Raw genomic sequence first — 21,257 nt, 5'->3', positions numbered from 1 at the left:
AGATAATGTTCTCGATTTCCACACATTCTTCAAGGCTCCCAGAATTTTCACCCCCTCCCCCACCCTATGATCCACTACCGCTTCCATGGTTCCATCCGCTGCCAGATCCACTCCCAGATATCTAAAACACTTCACTTCCTCCAGTTTTTCTCCATTCAAACTCACCTCCCAATTGAATTGACCCTCAACCCTACTGTACCTAATAACCTTGTTCTTATTCACATTTACTCTTAACTTTCTTCTTTCACACACTTTACCAAACTCAGTCACCAGCTTCTGCAGTTTCTCACATGAATCAGCCACCAGCGCTGTATCATCAGCGAACAACAACTGACTCACTTCCCAAGCTCTCTCATCCCCAACAGACTTCATACTTGCCCCTCTTTCCAAAACTCTTGCATTCACCTCCCTAACATCCCCATCCATAAACAAATTAAACAACCATGGAGACATCACACACCCCTGCCGCAAACCTACATTCACTGAGAACCAATCACTTTCCTCTCTTCCTACACGTACACATGCCTTACATCCTCGATAAAAACTTTTCACTGCTTCTAACAACTTGCCTCCCACACCATATATTCTTAATACCTTCCACAGAGCATCTCTATCAACTCTATCATATGCCTTCTCCAGATCCATAAATGCTACATACAAATCCATTTGCTTTTCTAAGTATTTCTCACATACATTCTTCAAAGCAAACACCTGATCCACACATCCTCTACCACTTCTGAAACCACACTGCTCTTCCCCAATCTGATGCTCTGTACATGCCTTCACCCTCTCAATCAATACCCTCCCATATAATTTGCCAGGAATACTCAACAAACTTATACCTCTGTAATTTGAGCACTCACTCTTATCCCCTTTGCCTTTGTACAATGGCACTATGCACGCATTCCGCCAATCCTCAGGCACCTCACCATGAGTCATACATACATTACCAACCAGTCAACAATACAGTCACCCCCTTTTTTAATAAATTCCACTGCAATACCATCCAAACCTGCTGCCTTGCCGGCTTTCATCTTCCGCAAAGCTTTTACTACCTCTTCTCTGTTTACCAACTCATTTTCCCTAACCCTCGCACTTTGCACACCACCTCGACCAAAACACCCTATATCTGCCACTCTATCATGAAACACATTCAACAAACCTTCAAAATACTCACTCCATCTCCTTCTCACATCACCACTACTTGTTATCACCTCCCCATTTGCGCCCTTCACTGAAGTTCCTATTTGCTCCCTTGTCTTACGCACTTTATTTACCTCCTTCCAGAACATCTTTTTATTCTCCCTAAAATTTAATGATACTCTCTCACCCCAAAATATTTGTTTAGACAAATATTTTGTCTCATTATCATCATCATACTTAATCGCCATTGCCGGCGTTAGTGAGGCAGAGCCAGGAAACAGATGAAGAATGGCCCATCCACTCATATACACATAATATATACATGAACGACCATATACGCACATATATACATATCAACGTGTACACATATATATAAACATACACAAACATATACAAATATACACATGCACATATTCATACATGCTTGCCTTCATCCATTCCTCTGGCTACCCCCACCCTACAGGAAACAGCATCACTACCCCTGCTTTAGTGAGATAGCACCAGGAAAAACAGATAAAAAAGGCCACTGTCATGTGTAATGTACTGAAACCACAGCTCCCTATTCACATCTAGGCCCCACATACCCTTCCAAGGTTTACGGTTTACCCCAGATGCTTCACATGCCCTGGTTCAGTCCAGCATGTTGACCCCTGTATACCATTTCATTCTAGTTCACTCTATTCCTTGCACATCTCTCACCCTCCTGTATGTTCAGGCCCCGATCACTTAAAATCATTTTCACTTCATCCTTCCACCTCCAATTTGGAATCCCACTTCTTGTTTCATCAATCTCTGACACATATATCCTCTTTGTCAATCTTTCCTCAGTCATTCTTTCCATATGTCCAAACCATTTCAACTCACCCTCTTCTGCTCTCTCAACAACATTCTTTTTATTTCCATACATCTCTCTTACCCTTTCATTACTTACTCGATCAAACTGCCTCACACCACATATTGTCCTCAAACATTTCATTTCCAACACATCCACCCTCCTCTATACAACCCTACCTATAGCTCATGCCTCACAACCATATAACATTGTTAGAACTACTATTCCTTCAAACATACCCATTTTTGCTCTACGAGACAACATTCTCTCCTTCCACAGATTCTTCATTGCTCCCAGAACCTTCGCCCCCTCCCCTACACCGTGACTCACTTCCGCTTCCATGGGTCTAATTGCTGCTAAGTCCACTCCCAAATATCTAAAAACACTTCACTTCCTCCAAATTTTCTCCATTCAAACTTATTTATCTTATTATCCTATTATACTTAACTGCCGTCTCCCACATTAGTGAGGTAGTGCAAGGAAACAGATGAGGAATGGCCCAACCCACCCACATACACACGTATATACATAAACACACATACATGCACATATCCATTACATACATATCCATTTCAATGTATATATACATAAACATACTCAGAAATATAAATATATACACATGTGCATATCCATACTTGCTGCCTTCATCCATTCCTGTCGCCATCCATTCAAACTTATATCCCAATTAACTTGTCACCCTACTGAACCTAATAAACTTGCTCTTATTCACATCTCTCAACTTTCTCCTTTCACACACTTTTCCAAACTCAGTCACCAACTTCTACAGTTTCTCACTCAAATCAGCCATCAGAGCTGTATCATTGGGAACAACCCTCTCATTCCCAACAGACTGCATACTCGCCCCTCTCTCCAAAACTCTTGCATTTACCTCGCCAACCACCCCATCCATAAATAAATTAAACAACCATAGAGACATCACACACCCCTGCCACAGACCAACATTCACTGAGAACCATTCACTCTCCTCTCTTCCTACTCGTACACATGCCTTACATCCTTGGTAAAAAACTTTTCACTGCTTCTAGCAACTTACCTCCCACACCATATACTTTTAAGACCTTCCACAAAGCATCTTTATCAACCTTATCATATGCTTTCTCCAGTTCCATATATGATACATACAAAGCCATCTGTTTTTGTAAGTATTTCTCACACACATTCTTCAAAGCAAACTCCTGATCAACATATCCTCTACCACTTCTGAAACCACACTGCTCTTCCCCAATCTGATGCTCTGTATATACCTTCACCCTCTCAATCAATAACCTCCCATATACTTTCCCAAGAAAGGGTATTGATTGAGAGGGTGAAAGCATTTACAGAGCATCAAACTGGGGAAGAGCAGTGTGGTTTCAGAAGTGGTGGAGGATGTGTGGATCAGGTGTTTGCTTTGAAGAAAAACAGATGGATTTGCATGTAGCATTTATGGATCTGGAGAAAGCATGTACTAGGGTTGGTAGAGATGTTTTGTGAAAGGTCCTGAGAGTATATGGTAAGGGAGGTAAGCTGCTAGAAGCAGTGAAATGTTTTTACCGAGGATGTAAGGCATGTGTACGAGTAGGAAGAGAGGAGAGTAATCGGTTCCCAGTAGAGGTCGGTCTGTGGCAGGGGTGTGCGATGTCCCCATGGTTGTTTAATTTGTTGATGGATGGGGTGGTTGGGGAGGTAAGTGCATGAGTTTTTGGTGGGGGTGGGGGGGTGGGGGATAATGAAGAATGTGTGGAAGGAGAGAACATTATCTCAAATAGCAAAAACAGGTAAGTTTGAAGGAATAGTAGTTCCAACAATATTATACGGTTGCGAGGCATGGGCTGTAGATAGGGATGTACAGAGGGCGGATGTGTTGGAAATGAAATGTTTGAGGACAATATGTGGTGTGAGGTGGTTTGATCGAGGAAATAATGAAAGGGTAAGAGTGATGTATGGAAATAAAAAGTGTGGTTGAGAGAGCAGAAGGTGTGTTGAAATGGTTTGGACATATGGAGAGAATATGTGAGGAAAGATTGACAAAGAGGATATGTGTCAGAGGTGGAGGGAACAAGAAGTGGGAGACCAAACTAGAGGTGGAGGGATGAAGTGAAAAAGTTTTTAGCGACCGGAGCTTGAACATACAGGAGAGTGAGAGATGTAAAAGGAATAGAGTGAATTGGAATGATGTGGTATACCAGGGTCAACAAGCTGTCAATGGACTGAACCAGGGCATGTGAAATGTCTAAGGTAAACCATGGAAAGGTCTGTGGGGCCTGGATGTGAATAGGGATTTGTGGTTTCAGTGCATTACACATGACAGCTGCAGACTGACTGTGAGTGAATGTGGCCATTTTTGTCTGTTTTCCTAGCACTGCTTCACTGAAGCAGGAGGTAGCAAAGCTAAGCTGTTTCCTGTGGGACAGGGTGGCGCTAGGAATGGATGAAGGAAAACAAGTATGAATATATACATGCGTATATATGTATATGTCTATGTATGTACATGTATATGTATTTATATATGTTGATATGTATATGTATGTATCTGAGCATGTATGGGCAGTTACATATATATATGTGTATGTGGGTAGATGGGCCATTCTTTGTCTGTTACCTGGCATTACCTTGCTGATGCAGGAAATGGTGATTAAGTATAATAAATGATGAATAAATGATATGTATGTATCAATGCATGTATACAAGTGGATGAGTCTTTCTTCATCTGTTTCCTGGCGTTACCTCACTTGCACAGGAAATGGCAATCACGTTTAATATATTTATTTATTTATTTATTTTGCTTTGTCGCTGTCTCCCGCATTAGCAAGGTAGCGTAAGGAAACAGACGAAAGAAATGGCCCAACCCACCCATAAACACATGTATATACATACACGTCCACACACACAAATATACATACCTATACATCTCAACGTATACATATGTATACACACACAGACACTTACATATATACACATGTACATAATTCAAATTACAGAGGTATAAGTTTGTTGAGTATTCCTGGCAAATTATATGGGAGGGTATTGATTGAGAGGGTGAAGGCATGTACAGAGCATCAGATTGGGGAAGAGCAGTGTGGTTTCAGAAGTGGTAGAGGATGTGTGGATCAGGTGTTTGCTTTGAAGAATGTATGTGAGAAATACTTAGAAAAGCAAATGGATTTGTATGTAGCATTTATGGATCTGGAGAAGGCATATGATAGAGTTGATAGAGATGCTCTGTGGAAGGTATTTAGAATATATGGTGTGGGTGGCAAGTTGTTAGAAGCAGTGAAAAGTTTTTATCGAGGATGTAAGGCAAGTGTACGTGTAGGAAGAGAGGAAAGTGATTGGTTCTCAGTGAATGTAGGTTTGCGGCAGGGGTGTGTGATGTCTCCATCGTTGTTTAATTTGTTTATGGATGGGGATGTTAGGGAGGTGAATGCAAGAGTTTTGGAAAGAGGGGCAAGAATGAAGTCTGTTGTGGATGAGAGAGCTTGGGAAGTGAGTCAGTTGTTGTTTGCTGATGATACAGCGCTGGTGGCTGATTCATGTGAGAAACTGCAGAAGCTGGTTAAGAGTAAATGTGAATAAGAGCAAGGTTATTAGGTACAGTAGGGTTGAGGATCAAGTCAATTGGGAGGTAAGTTTGAATGGAGAAAAACTGGAGGAAGTAAAGTGCTTTAGATATCTGGGAGTGGATCTGGCAGCGGATGGAACCATGCAAGTGGAAGTGAATCATAGGGTGGGAGGGGGCGAAAATCATGGGAGCCTTGAAGAATGTGTGGAAGTCGAGAACATTATCTCGGAAAGCAAAAATGGGTATGTTTGAAGGAATAGTGGTTCCAACAATGTTGTATGGTTGCGAGGCGTGGGCTATGGATAGAGTTGTGCGCAGGAGGGTGGATGTGCTGGAAATGAGATGTTTGAGGACAATGTGTGGTGTGAGGTGGTTTGATCGAATAAGTAATGTAAGGGTAAGAGAGATGTGTGGAAATAAAAAGAGCGTGGTTGAGATAGCAGAAGAGGGTGTTTTGAAATGGTTTGGGCACATGGAGAGAATGAGTGAGTAAAGATTGACCAAAAGGATATATGTGTCGGAGGTAGAGGGAACGAGGAGAAGTGGGAGACCAAACTGGAGGTGGAAAGATGGAGTGAAAAAGATTTTGAGTGATCAGGGCCTGAACATGCAGGAGGGTGAAAGGCGGGCAAGGAATAGAGTGAATTGGATCGATGTGGTATACCGGGGTTGACGTGCTGTCAGTGGATTGAATCAGGGCATGTGAAGCGTCTGGGGTAAACCATGGAAAGCTGTGTGGGGCCTGGATGTGGAAAGGGAGCTGTGGTTTCGGGCATTATTGCATGACAGCTAGAAACTGAGTGTGAACGAATGAGGCCTTTGTTGTCTTTTCCTAGCACTACCCCGCACACGAGGGGGGAGGGGGATGGTATTCCATGTGTGGCAAGGTGGCGATGGGAATGAATAAAGGCAGACAGTGTGAATTGTGTGCATGGGTATATATGTATGTATCTGTGTGTGTATATATATGTGTACACTGAGATGCATAGGTACGTATATTTGCGTGTGTGGACATGTGTGTATATACAGGTGTATGGGGGTGGGTTGGGCCATTTTCTTTTATCTGTTTCCTTGCGCTACCTCGCAAACGCGGGAGACAGCGACAAAGCAAAATAAATAAATATAAATACATAATTCATACTGGCTGCCTTTATTCATTCCCATCGTCACCCCGCCACACATGAAATAACAACCCCCTCCCCCCTCATGTGCATGAGGTAGTGCTAGGAAAGGACAACAAAGGCCACATTTGTTCACATTCAGTCTCTAGCTGTCATGTAATAATGCAACTTTCAGTTTTACCCATATCAATCTAGAGTTTACTTTCTTACACTCTGTCATATACTCCCACCACTCCTGTTTCAGGAGTAGTGCTACGTCTTCCCTTGCTCTCATCCACTCACTAACCCCTGACTTTACTCCCAAGACATTCCCAAACCATTCTTCCCCTTTACCCTCAAGCTTAGATTCACTCAGAGCCAAAACATCCAGGTTCCTTTCCTCAAATATACTACCTATCTCTCCTTTTTTCTCATCTTGGTTACATCCACACACATTTAGACACCCCAATCTGAGCCTTCGAGGAGGATGAGCACTCCCCGCGTGACTCCTTCTGTTTCCCCTTTTAGAAAGTTCAAATACAAGAAGGGAAGGGTTTCCAGCCCCCCGCTCCCGTCCCCTTTAGTCGCCTTCTATGATACATGAGGAATGCATGGGAAGTATTCTTTCTCCCCTATCCCCAGGGATAATATAGAAACATAAAAAAATACATAGTCCAAAAAACATTTAATTTCCAACACATGCACCCTGCTCCACGCAACCCTATCTATAGCCCATGCCTCGCAACCATACAATATTATTGGAATTAATGTTCCTTCAAACGTACTCATTTTTTCTCTCCGAGATGACATTACCTCTTCCCCGCTGCCAAGTCCACTTCCAGATATCTACACATTTCACTTCCTCCAATTTTTCTCCATTCAGTCTTACATCCCAACTAACTTGCCCCTCAATCCTGCTGAACCTAATAACCTTGCTCCTATTCACATTTGCTCTCAAATTTCTCTGTTTTACTCTTTTCCAAGCTCAGTCCCCAACTTCTACAGTTTCTCATTTGAATCACCCACCAATGCTGTATCATCACCAAACATCAACCGACTCACTTCCCATGCCCTCTCATTGCCAACAGACTGCATACTTGCAGATATAGGGTGTTTTGGTCAAGGTGGTGTGCAAAGTGAGAGAGTTAGGAAAAATGATTTGGTAAACAGAGAAGAGGTAGTAAAAGCATTGTAGAAGATGAAAGCTGGCAAGGCAGCAGGTTTGGATGGTATTGCAGTGGAATTTATTGAAAAAGGGGGGTGACTGTATCGTTGACTGGTTGGTGAGGTTATTTAATGTATGTATGATTCATGGTGAGGTGCCTGAGGATTGGCGAAATGCTTGCATAGTGCCATTGTACAAAGGCAAAGGGGATATGAGTGAGTGCTCAAATTACAGAGGTATAAGTTTGTTGAGTATTCCTGGTAAATTATATGGGAGGGTATTGATTGAGAGGGTGAAGGCATGTACAGAGCATCAGATTGGGGAAGAGCAGTGTGGTTTCAGAAGTGGTTGAGGATGTGTGGCTCAGGTGTTTGCTTTGAAGAATGTATGTGAGAAATACTTAGAAAAAGAAATGGATTTGTATGTAGCATTTATGGATCTGGAGAAGGCATATGATAAAGTTGATAGAGATGCTCTGTGGAAGGTATTAAGAATATATGGTGTCGGAGGCAAGTAGTTAGAGGCAGTGAAAAGTTTTTACCGAGGATGTGAGGCATGTGTACGTGTAGGAAGAGAGGAAAGTGATTGGTTCTTAGTAAATGTAGGTTTGCGGCAGGGGTGTGTGATGTCTCCATGGTTGTTTAATTTGTTTATGGATGGAGTTGTTAGGGAGATGAATGCAAGAGTTTTGGAAAGAGGGGCAAGTATGCAGTCTGTTGTGGATGAGAGGGCTTGGGAAGTGAGTCAGTTGTTGTTCGCTGATGATACAGCGCTGGTGGCTGATTCATGTAAGAAACTGCAGAAGCTGGTGACTGAGTTTGGTAAAGTGTGTGAAAGAAGAAAGTTGAGAGTAAATGTGAATAAGAGCAAGGTTATTAGGTACAGTAGGGTTGAGGATCAAGTGAATTGGGAGGTAAGTTTGAATGGAGAAAAACTAAAGGAAGTGAAGTGTTTTAGATATCTGGGAGTGGATCTGGCAGCAGATGGAACCATGGAAGCGGAAGTGAATCATAGGGTGGGGGAGGGGGGCGAAAATTCTGGGAGCTTTGAAAAATGTGTGAAAGTTGAGAACATTATCTCCGAAAGCAAAAATGGGTATGTCTGAAGGAATAGTGGTTCCAACACTGTTGTATGGTTGCGAGGCGTGGGCTATGGATAGAGTTGTGCGCAGGAGGGTGGATGTGCTGGAAATGAGATTTTTGGGGACAATATGTGGTGTGAGGTGGTTCGATCGAGTAAGTAATGAAAGGGTGCGAGAGATGTGTGGTAACAAAAAGAGTGTGGATGAGACAGCAGAAGAGGGTGTTTTGAAATGGTTTGGTCACATGGAGAGAATGAGTGAGGAAAGATTGACCAAGAGGATATATGTGTCAGAGGTGGAGGGAACGAGGAGAAGTGGGAGACCAAATTGGAGGTGGAAAGATGGAGTGAAAAAGATTTTCAGTGATTGGGGCCTGAACATGCAGGAGGGTGAAAGGTGTGCAAGGAATAGAGTGAATTGGAACGATGTGGTATACCAGGGTCAACGTGCTGTCAATGGATTGAACCAGGGCATATGAAGCGTCTGGGGTAAACCATGGAAAGTTCTGTGGGGCCTGGATGTGGAAAGGGAGCTGTGGTTTCAGTGCATTATTACATGACATCTAGAGACTGAGTGTGAACGAATGGGGCCTTTATTGTCTTTCCTAGCGCTACCTCGCACACATGAGGGGGGAGGGGGTTGTTATTCCATGTGTGGCGAGGTGGCGATGGGAATGAATAGAGGCAGACAGTATGGATTTTGTACATGTGTATATATGTATGTCTGTGTGTGTATATATATTTATACATTGAGATGTATAGGTATGCATATTTGCGTGTGTGGACATGTATGTATATACATGTGTATGTGGGTGGGTTGGGCCATTTTTTCGTCTGTTTCCCTGCGCTACCTCGCTAACGCGGGAGACAGCGACAAAGCAAAATAATAATAATAAAAATATAATAATACAACTTGCCCCTTTCCAACTCTTTTACGTCCCTTATAACCCCATCCATAAACAAATTAAACAACCAGGGTGACATCACACACCCTTGCCACAGACCAACCTTCACCTGGAACCAATCACTCTGCTCTCTTCCTACTCGTATTCATGCCTTACACCCTTAATTAAAACTTCTGACTACTTCTAGCAGCTTACCTCCCACACCATACATTCTTAATACCTTCCATAAAGCATTTCTATCAATCCTATCATTTGCCTGTAGGTTGACTATAGATGAATTTCTGCAGCCAGGATTTGCTTGCATTCCGTGAAATAGTGACAGTCAAAACATTGATGCTTCACCATGAAGGTCGAAATTTGGGACAGTGTGTTCCAAGGAGGAAGTTGTGAGAGAATGCAAACAAAAATAAGGTAAAGAGGTGTTGCTGAGGGGCAAAATAGGATGAAATGATTATGAGTTTGAATGGGGAGAAGATGGAGGGAGTGAAGTTCTTTAGGTACCTTTGAGTGCACATGGTAGTGAATGGAACCATGGAATCACAGGATGGTAAAGAAGGCAAAAGTCCTGGGTGCACTGAGGAGTGTGTGGAAGATCATGTCATCATCTATTCCAGTAAAGATAGGAACATATTAGGTATAGTAGTCCCGATGGTGTTGTTTGAACGCATGTCATGGTCTCTGAATGTAAAAGAACTGATGGGAGTGGATGTGTTTGAAATGAAATGTTTAAGGATATTACATGGTGTGAGGATGATTGATTATGAAAAGAATGACAGTGTAGTAAGTCAAGTCATGACTGAGAGAGCAGATCAAGATATGCTAAAATGGTGCAAATATATGCCAAGAATAAGTAAAGATGCAATGACTAAAGGATCAATGTTACAGAGTTGAAGGAAGCAAAAGGGGGAGGGGAGACTGATATAAATGGAAGGATGGAGTAAAGAAGACTCTTGGATATCAAGGCCTGAACACTCAGGAGGATGAGAACTACATATAGGATAGAAAATACTAGTTCAAAATGGTATATGAGGGGCAATATGGTGTCAATGGACTGAACTAGGACATATAAAACTGTAAAGGTAAACCATGGAATTCTCTGTGGGTTCTTGTTTCAGTACATTATACATCAAAGCTATTGATGTTTTGTGCAAACAAGGCCATTTCTCATTTGTTCCTGATTCTACCTTTCTAGGGTAGGAAAAGCAGCTCAACAAAAAACTTACATATAACAAATATGATATGCAATTAAATCCAGTCAAAAAGCATAACAACTACAGTACAACAACAAATGAAGTAAACTCTAAACCTAGTAGGACTCTATTATAATAGTAGTACACTATAAACATTGTGGGGCAGCATCATAGTGACTGCAGCATACTACAGGCTACTGGAACACCATCATAACTCTACTATCCTATTAACCTACTAGGACAGCATCATAATAACCGCAGTACATATGGGCTACGAGAACCCCAGCATAACTATAAACCTATTGGAACAAGATCATAATACCTGCAGTACTATAAACATACTGGGACAACATGACAATAACTGTGGTACACTATAAAACTACTGGGTCAGCATCATAACTTTAGCACAGTATAAACCTACTGGAGAGGTATCAAATGAGAAGCAACTTGGAAAATTTTTTCTTGAACTTGACAGCTGCTGTTGGATACTGACTGCTGCTGTTCCCTCCCTAGTGGTCTTTATAGTCATCTGGAGCATTCTGGAACACAGTAAAATTAGCTGTTAAGTAGAATGAGAGACGTTCAATCAAATTTATCTTATTCATTTTGCTTTGTCGCTGTCTCCCGCGTTAGCGAGGTAGCGCAAGGAAACAGACAAAAGAAATGGCCCAACCCACCCACATACACATGTATATACATACACGTCCACACACGCACATATACATACATATACATCTCAATGTATACATATATATACACACACAGACATATACATATATACACATGTACCTAATTCATACTGTCTGCCTTTATTCATTCCCAATGCCACCCCGCCACACATGAAATAACAACCCCCTCCCACTGCATGTGCACGAGGTAGTGCTAGGAAAAGACAACAAAGGCCACATTCGTTCACCCCAGATGCCTCACATGCCCTGGTTCAATCCATTGACAGCATGTCAACCCCGGTATACCACACAGTTCCAATTCACTCTGTTCCTTGCATGCCTTTCACCCTCCTGCATGTTCAGGCCCCGATCACTCAAAATCTTTTTCACTCCATCTTTCCACCTCCAATTTGGTCTCCCACTTCTCCTCGTTCCCTCCACCTCTGACACATATATCCTCTTGGTCAATCTTTCCTCACTCATTCTCTCCTTGTGACCAAACCATTTCAAAACACCCTCTTCTGCTCTCTCAACCACACTCTTTTTATTACCACACATCTCTCTTATCCTATTACTACTTACTCGATCAAACCACCTCACACCACATATTGTCCTCAAACATCTCATTTCCAGCACATCCACCCTCCTCCGCACAGCTCTATCCATAGCCCACGCCTCGCAACCATATAACATTGTTGGAACCACTATTCCTTCAAACATACCCATTTTTGCTTCCCGAGATAATGTTCTCGACTTCCACACATTTTTCAACGCTCCCAGAACTTTCGCTCCCTCCCCACCCTATGATTCACTTCTGCTTCCATGGTTCCATCCGCTGCCAGATCCACTCCCAGATATCTAAAACACTTCATTTCTCAAGTTTTTCTCCATTCAAACTTACCTCCCAATTGACTTGTCCCTCAACCCTACTGTACCTAATAACCTTGCTCTTATTCACATTTACTCTCAGCTTTCTTCTTTCACACACTTTGCCAAACTCAGTCACCAGCTTCTGCAGTTTCTCACATGAATCAGCTACCAGCGCTGTATCATCAGCAAACAACAACTGACTCACTTCCTAAGCTCTCTCATCCACAACAGACTGCATACTTGCCCCTCTTTCCAAAACTCTTGCATTCACCTCCCTAACAACCCCATCCATAAACAAATTAAACACCCATGGAGACATTACACACCCCTGTCGCAAACCTACATTCACTGAGAGCCAATCACTTTCCTCTCTTCCTACACGTACACATGCCTTACATCCTCGATAAAAACTTTTCATTGCTTCTAACAACTTGTCTCCCACACCATATATTCTTAATACCTTCCACAGAGCATCTCTATCAACTCTATCATATGCCTTCTCCAGATCCATGAATGCTATATATAAATCCATTTGCTTTTCTAAGTATTTCTCACATACATTCTTCAAAGCAAACACCTGATCCACACATCCTCTACCACTTCTGAAACCACACTGCTCTTCCCCATTCTGATGCTCTATACATGCTTTCACCCTCTCAATCAATGCCCTCCCATATAATTCCAAAGGAATACTCAACAAACTTATACCTCAGTAATTGGAGCACTCACTTTTATCCCCTTTGCCTTTGTACAAAGGCACTATGCAAGCACTTCGCCAATCCTCAGGCACCTCACCATGAGACATACATACATTAAATAACCTTACCAACCAGTCTACAATATAGTCAACCTCTTTTTTAGTAAATTCTACTGCAATACCATCCAAACCCGCTGCCTTGCTGGCTCTCATCTTCCACAAAGCTTTAACTACCTCTTCTCTGTTTACCAAATCATTTTTCCTAACCCTCTCACTTTGCACACCACCATGACCAAAATACCCTATATCTGCCACTCTATCATCAAACACATTCAACAAACCTTCAAAATACTCACTTCAAAATAGCCCCCTTCACTGAAGTTCCCATTTGTTCCCTTGTCTTATTCACTTTATTTACCACCTTCCAAAACATCTTTCTATTCTCCCTAAAACTTAATGATACTCTCTCACCCCAACTCTCATATGCCTTCTTTTTCACCTCTTGCACCTTTCTCTTGACCTCCTGCCTCTTTCTTTTATACATCTCCCACTCATTTGCATTATTTCCTTGCAAAAATTGTCCAAATGCCTCTCTCTTCTCTTTCACTAATAATCTTACTTCTTCATCCCACCACTCACTACCCTTTCTAATCTGCCCACCTCCCACGCTTCTCATGCCACAAGCATCTTTTGCGCAAGCCATCACTGCTTCCCTAAATACATCCCATTCCTCCCCCATTCCCCTTACTTCCTTAGTTCTCACCTTTTCCATGCTGTACTCAGTCTCTCTTGGTACTTCCTCACACAAGTCTCCATCCCAAGCTCACTTACTCTCATCACTCTTTTCACCCCAACATTCTCTCTTCTTTTCTGAAAACCTCTACAAATCTTCACCTTCGCCTCCACAAGATAATGATCAGACATCCCTCCACCTCTCAGCACATTAACATCCAAAAGTCTCTCTTTCACGCGCCTATCAATTAACACGTAATCCAATAACGCTCTCTGGCCATCTCTCCTACTTACATACGTATACTTATGTATATCTCTCTTTTTAAACCAGGTATTCCCAATCACCAGTCCGTTTTTCAGCACATAAATCTACAAGCTCTTCACCGATTCCATTTACAACACTGAACACCCCATGTACATCAATCATTCCCTCAACTGTCACATTACTCACCTTTGCATTCAAATCACCCATCACTATAACCCGGTCTCGTGCATCAAAACTACAAACACACTCACTCATCTGCTCCCAAAACACTTGCCTCTCATGATCTTTCTTCTCATGCCCAGGTGCATATGCACCAATAATCACCCATCTCTCTCCATCCACTTTCAGTTTTACCCATATCAATCTAGAGTTTACTTTCTTGCACTCTATCACATACTACTACCACTCCTGTTTCTGGAGTAGTGCTACTCCTTCCCTTGCTCTTGTCCTCTCACTAATCCCTGGCTTTACTCCCAAGACATTCCCAAACCATTCTTCCCTTTTACCCTTGAGCTTCCTTTCACTTAGAGCCAAAACATCCAGGTTCCTTTCCTCAAACATACTACCTATCTCTCCTTTTTTCTCATCTTGGTTACATCCACACACATTCAGACACCCTAATCTAAGCCTTCGAGGAGGATGAGCACTCCCCGCGTGACTCCTTCTTCTGTTCCCCCTTTTAGAAAGTTAAAATACAATCATACAGGGGAAAATATAATGTCTGAGGAGTACTTAAGGAGTACCTTCAATGATTTTTTGGTTATTCATTTATTAAATTATGCTGTTAAGAAAATTACATTTGATATTTTAAGCAAATATAGTAACAGTTTACTGAGTTACTGCCAGAAAACAATAACAATCACTCCTAGGAAGATAAAATCAGCCAATTTTATATATCAATTCAAGTGCAACATCACTTTGGTAAACTTCCCACCATCTATCAAAAATTAAAACAATGATACTGGGCATTTTGGTAATAATATGAATTCGTAAAGGTAATCTATGGGCACTATATAGCTATTCAAATTCTAAAAATTGCTTGCTAGAGGGTTTACATGGCAAGTGAAAATCACTTTCAGCACGGGTGTATCATCGTCTGTGGACAAAAAGGAAGTCTAATTCAATGACTTCTTGCTCTAAAGAAGTCTAACATTTCCCTGCTCCTGACTGCAGTACAGCCTTTGAGCTGTGCTCCATAACAATACAAGCAGGGCTTGTATTGTTATGCTGTACTCGGTTCCATGACAAGTCTTGTAAAGTAAAAGTTTCACTTATACAGGATCAGTAAGCTTTGCATATGTGATGGATGAAGAAAAATACATGAAATACATAAAACACAGAAAAACGAACTGAGTGAGTGGATGCCAGTGCCTAAAAACAAAAATGAAAGCCAAACTCAAGGCAGAAAACAGGTTATTGGATGATGGAGTTGAGAAAGAAAAGAAAGACTATAAACAAATCAGAAAATAGCTTTTTGAATGGCCAGATTGACAAAAAAAATAAAAATATATAGATCATAATCAAGACAGAAAACAACTTACTGGATGGCAGTATTAAGGTGATCATTCCTGTTTTTTTTATTCCTGAGTTGCAAGAAGTCACCAGCCAGCTGTACCACCTCCTGCTTCATTTCCTTCCACTCTGTAATGGAACTATGAAGGCTGAAGTAGGTCATAGTATGGGAGAAGAGATTAAGGTCATGGGTGCAATGAGGAGTGACTGAAAGGAAAGGTTAGAGTTTACTAGGGCAAAAACTGGTATGTTTGAAGGTATAGTAATTCCAACAATGTTGCACGGATGTAAGTCTTGGGCCCTAAATGAAAAAGAATAGAAGAGGGTGGACATAATGGAAATTATTTGCATTAGGGTTGATTGCATAAAAAATGACAGTATAAGACAAAGGTGTGGCAGTTCACAGAGTATGACTGAAAGAGTGACTCAAGGTGTGCTAAAACGGTTAAAGCATATGGAGAAAATGAGGAAAGACAGACTAAGAGAATCTCAAAAGTAAAGAGAGCATGGGGAAATGGAAGGATGGAGTGAAAGACACTTTGCCCTGAATATTCAGGAGGTTGAACGACATTCTCGGAATGGAATGAATTGGAGCATAGTGATATACAAGTGGCGATGTGCTGTGAAGTGGATGGTAGGATGTATTAGCATATGCCCACACCTATGACTGAATACAGTTTATATCAGTACTCTTAAATCTCCAAAAAATATTGATGGACAAGGGAAGAGCATATGTAATACATAAATGGAAAAGATGATAAAAGCCCTGACACAAAAATACAAAGGAACAAAACATTCTGACAAGGAGTTATATAACTACAAAAGAACAGCCAAAGCATCATTAGATACTGTACCTGAAAGTTAATAATCACAATACAGATAATGACCAACTTATTGCATGCTAAATCAGACTCTCTTGGAAGTCTATGCTCAAGATACACCTAAAGAAACAGTAACTGCACTACAAGTGAATTCATAAGAGTGAAGTCTTACATCAGCTGACCCACAACAGGGAAAGAACCATTGAACACTAAACCATAAATTCATCTTGGCTGTCTCCTATCCTTTTAGTGATAACATGCATACCAGATCAATTGACAGTCATCAGACAAACTAAAAAACACACACAAGCCTTAGATTAATGCGCATCTAGAAACAACCTCTACAACCACAAGTAATACGGGTTTGAAAAGGGTGAAACACCACCTCTGTAATCTCCATCACCATAAAAAAAAAGCAATCACCTAAGATCTAGGAACCTTCAACAAAGTATGGATAGGCAATCTAGTCTAGATTTTGTCATAACCAGGAATGCTGGAAATTACTGAGAGATTACTATGCAATTTTTATAAGCAGTGTACAGCCACAATAACTCTAAAACTAACAATGTCATCAGAATTTCTATTACTCTTTGAAGTCCAATAGTATTCTATCTATATATATTAATTATACTTTGACGCTGTCTCCCACGTTAGTGAGGAAGCACAAGGAAACAAACGAAAGAATGGCCCAACCCACCCACATACACATGTATATACATAAACATCCACACATGCACATATATATGTATGTATACATACATATACATACATAGCCATGACAGCACATCAACCCCAGTATACCACATCATTCCAATTCACTCTATTCCTTGCACACCTTTCACCCTCATGTGTGTTCAAGCCCCCTGATCACTCAAAATCTTTTTCACTCCATCCTTCCACCTCCAATTTGGCCTCCCACTTCTCATTCCCTCCACCTCTGACACATATATCCTCTTTGTCAATCTTTCCTCACTTATTCTCTCCATGTGACCAAACCATTTCAATTCACCCTCTTCTGTTCTCTCAACCACACTCTTTTTATTACCACAGATCTCTCTTTAAAAAAGTATCCTATTATCAGCCTTTTACTAATCAAACAGCAGATATTCCTCCACTCACCTCTAGTTGGTAATATGAGCAAGGACATCATTTACAGAGGGATGTATGATGTCCTATGCACATCCCCTGAACATACCACACTGTTATGTACGTGTAATCCAGAAATAAAAACTATGAAAGAGACTGGAAAACAAAAACAAACCAACAAGTTTACAAATGTGGCAGCTGGGAGAGTGAAACCAAGCAAGATAGTAATGGATGGAAATCAAATACAGCTCCAGAAATGTTGTAAAAAATACTAGACCACCTACAACATCATGAGGCATAAGATCAGACCACATTAACAAGACAGTTGCACAAGAAAAGGTATCCATGACAAGTTTATACAGATTTTAACACCTCCTAGAGAGGCAAAAACTACATTTCATAATGGATATGATCCTTCCTAAATTGAATTACTTCCCAGTTGCAACTCATCTGGTCTCCAAATCACATATGCTTTTCCTAAGACGATACAAAATAGGGCATCAAAGAAAAGTACCCATGCACAGAAAATGCTGGAGACCAACATCTACAACTTAAACCCAACTGACACAAGTTTTAGGAAAGCAGCATTGAAAATATGGCACAAAGCACAAGACAACAAAAACATATTATACACATATGTTCAAGATATCACCAGCAGCACAAACATGGAAAGCAACTGGCTCCCATAGAGCACCAAAGCCCTGAGAGAAGCCACACTAATCCAACAATTACACAAAGAACAACTCTTAGGCTGATTAGCAACTTCTATGAAACAGCATACCACATCACTACACACACACACACACACAAACTTAAACACAAAGTGCAAACACAGAAGGTCCAGAGGAGGGCAACAAAGACGGCAACAAAATTAAGAAAGCAAAGTTATAGGGAATGGCCAGAGATATTAGATTTGCTGATGCTGGAATAAAGAAGAGTGAGGGGAAACCTGATCACAACATTTAAGTTTTCTGAAGATGGATGACATGGACAGTAAACAGTTCTTCAAGAGATGACTGGATTAGACAAGCCGGGAACATAACATAAAATTAAATAGGAAACTTGTTGAAAAGAATATAAAGTTTATTGTATATGAGTGATGCAGGAATGGAAAAGAATGCTTATCAACAAGGTTAATGAAGACAGCATACATAAATCTAAAAAGTTGTATGATAGTAAAGAATGTTCAAAAGGTGGGGTCCCATGAGTGTAAAACTCCCTCCATGTGCAGTATGAATAGATAATTAAACACCCTATATTGCTGGGACATATAAATAAAGCATGGAAAAATCTTATTCTACAAGCAACTTGAACACTTAAAAGAACCAACTCCATACAACTTTATACTACACATTTGTCTCTTCATTTTCCTTTCCCTTCTTCCCCTCCTAGGCAAGTGACCCATCTGAACCCATTCCAATATGAGACCCTCTCCATATTACATACTGACTATAATGATGCAAATTTAGTATACAAACAAGTATATGACCAAGTTAGGAATGCAGACGGTACAGGGCTAATCCTGACCTAACGTTACAGGCCATGAAAAAAATAATAACTACATCAGAAAGCTATGAACATCAAGAGAGGCAGGGAAGAAAAGAATATAGGACAGGCAACCATGATGTGAGAGAACAGTATAGATAGCCAATATGGTCATCTCAGTGGCCAGTCAAAATGAAAACATCTCCAGTAATGACACATACAAGGAAGTAAATAAAGTATCAGGTATTCAAAATGCAGCTGATATTTGAACGACAAAATCCGTAACTTTACAGTAACCTAGAGTTATCAGTTTACCAACACCCAATCACAGAGGCCAAGTAAACTATCAGCCTGGTTGCAAAACATTAACATACCTTTTTTCTTACACCTGATAACCTTTCCCACCTTAACAAATAGCATCAGGAACAGGTGACTGACCTCTTAAAGAAAAAACCTCACTTAGCTCCTTCTGTATCTGCTCGTAGAAAATGAGGTTACAGTTAGGAAAGACAACTAGCTCCTGTCCCACTCCTTCTCAGTCATCTTTCATAACACACAAGAGATACATGGGTAATATATATTCATTCTCCTTCAGTGATATAAAAGTAAGAAAAAAAAGAGTAAAATCTTTAAACAGTGACTATCACCAACTTGAACTTAAAATCAGAAGTAAGCATGGAGCCATGCATGGCATGAGGGGTTACCTTCCAGTGCTCGACCCTGGTGCTCCATCCTACTGGAGGTGACCCTCGAGTTAAGGATGGCCTTTTGTTGCTTCAGCTGGTTTAGCTTCCTCTGGCTCTCCAAATGGCCACTCTCTATTATTCGCTCCCCATACTGAGCCTGCAATAAGTGCAGATCTTTAGCTCTACACTTCACATCAAACTTAATCATGATGCAAATATGGATAACATAAAAGTAAGGCAACTATGTACAGCTTCAAACATAATACAAACACTACTGATACTGGTTGCACCAGAGAAAATCATTACCAGCTACTGGTGTACTTAATGTTCCTAGGTGACTGGATGTCTGGACACAGGCTGTTTGTGTACCAAGGTCATGCTACTGAATAAGACTTGCTGTTCTTTCACAGGAATCTACCATCATGATAGACATGAATTAATCTCCATCCTCTCATATACTTAAATAGCTGACCAATCCCACTAGACAAAGCTTCAGTCATACTGGGTATCACATATGATATACACACAAGGCATTCACTCCCTACACCAACACAAAGGCCATATACAAACTAAAAGCCCTCAAAACACTTACCAGCACCAGTTTCAGACAAGAAATAGAATTCCTCTGTTTCTGTTTTGGTTCATCTTTTCGACCCTGAACAACACTTTACATGCCTGTTCATCCACAATTTTCAAAACTAAAGGTAACATAACCACAAACCAAGCCAAACAGAGCACTCAAAACGGTTACTGGCTGCTTAGCAACCACAATCATTCAATACCTGCATAATGACATAACTGCGGCTCCAAAACATTCCCTTCTCGATACATATCCAAGTCTCGGCAACAGTACATCCCATTATCCCAATAAAATCACTCAATAACAAGCAACCACCCTCAAACAGAAAAAAAAAGTTTAACCTTGACACACACTTTAGCAACCTAAACTCAAAGGTGACCCCTCCCCTAATAAGCAAAACACAGACAAAACATTTACACTGTAATGATTTGAAAAGCACTAAATGACTACCCCCAACCCAATCTTAAACTATTTCATGAAAAATACAACAACTGAAACCACACTCCCTAGACATGTACATGTTACACTTTCTTATTTTCATTCTGAAAGCCACCCATCTCTCCAAAATTATAAATGTGTAATTAATGCGTAAGATGCAACTTCCACATAGAAAACATTGAACACCTACTCTTCATCTGTCCTCCACTCACCCCACAAACACAAAATCACCACTTCTCTTGGCCTGCAATCCTGCCCACTGGATGCGTCTAGCTTTATGATTGCTGTGAAAGCCCTAGAAAAGGGGATCTTCTAACAAGATAATGAGTTAGGTATCTAATGTAAGAGGTAGGTTGTACATATAACAGGGGTTCCCAGAATTTGCTTGGACATAGTAACAACACAAGTGAGTCATAACCTCTGATGAGGTTGTATCATGC

The 21,257-nt window shown here is 40.9% G+C and overlaps 1 protein-coding gene across 2 annotated transcripts in view; it reads right to left on the bottom strand.

Moving 5' to 3' along the window:
- The window catches only part of LOC139748646 (uncharacterized), a 170,472-nt gene that overhangs the window by 111,883 nt on the left and 37,332 nt on the right, over nucleotides 1-21,257 (bottom strand). For both annotated transcript variants that reach the window (XM_071661894.1, XM_071661893.1), the window contains exons 5-7: nucleotides 19,818-19,956; nucleotides 15,751-15,850; nucleotides 11,399-11,516 (exon numbers count right to left, since the gene is read on the bottom strand). In XM_071661894.1, the coding sequence (XP_071517995.1) occupies nucleotides 11,399-11,516; nucleotides 15,751-15,850; nucleotides 19,818-19,956 (357 nt within the window). The remainder of the gene's footprint in view (nucleotides 1-11,398; nucleotides 11,517-15,750; nucleotides 15,851-19,817; nucleotides 19,957-21,257) is intronic.

The sequence above is a fragment of the Panulirus ornatus genome, chromosome 5, assembly GCF_036320965.1.
Source record: "Panulirus ornatus isolate Po-2019 chromosome 5, ASM3632096v1, whole genome shotgun sequence".
Lineage (NCBI taxonomy): Eukaryota > Metazoa > Arthropoda > Malacostraca > Decapoda > Palinuridae > Panulirus > Panulirus ornatus.
Note: the sequence above shows the minus strand (reverse complement) of the source record. Positions and strands in the feature narration are given on the sequence as shown.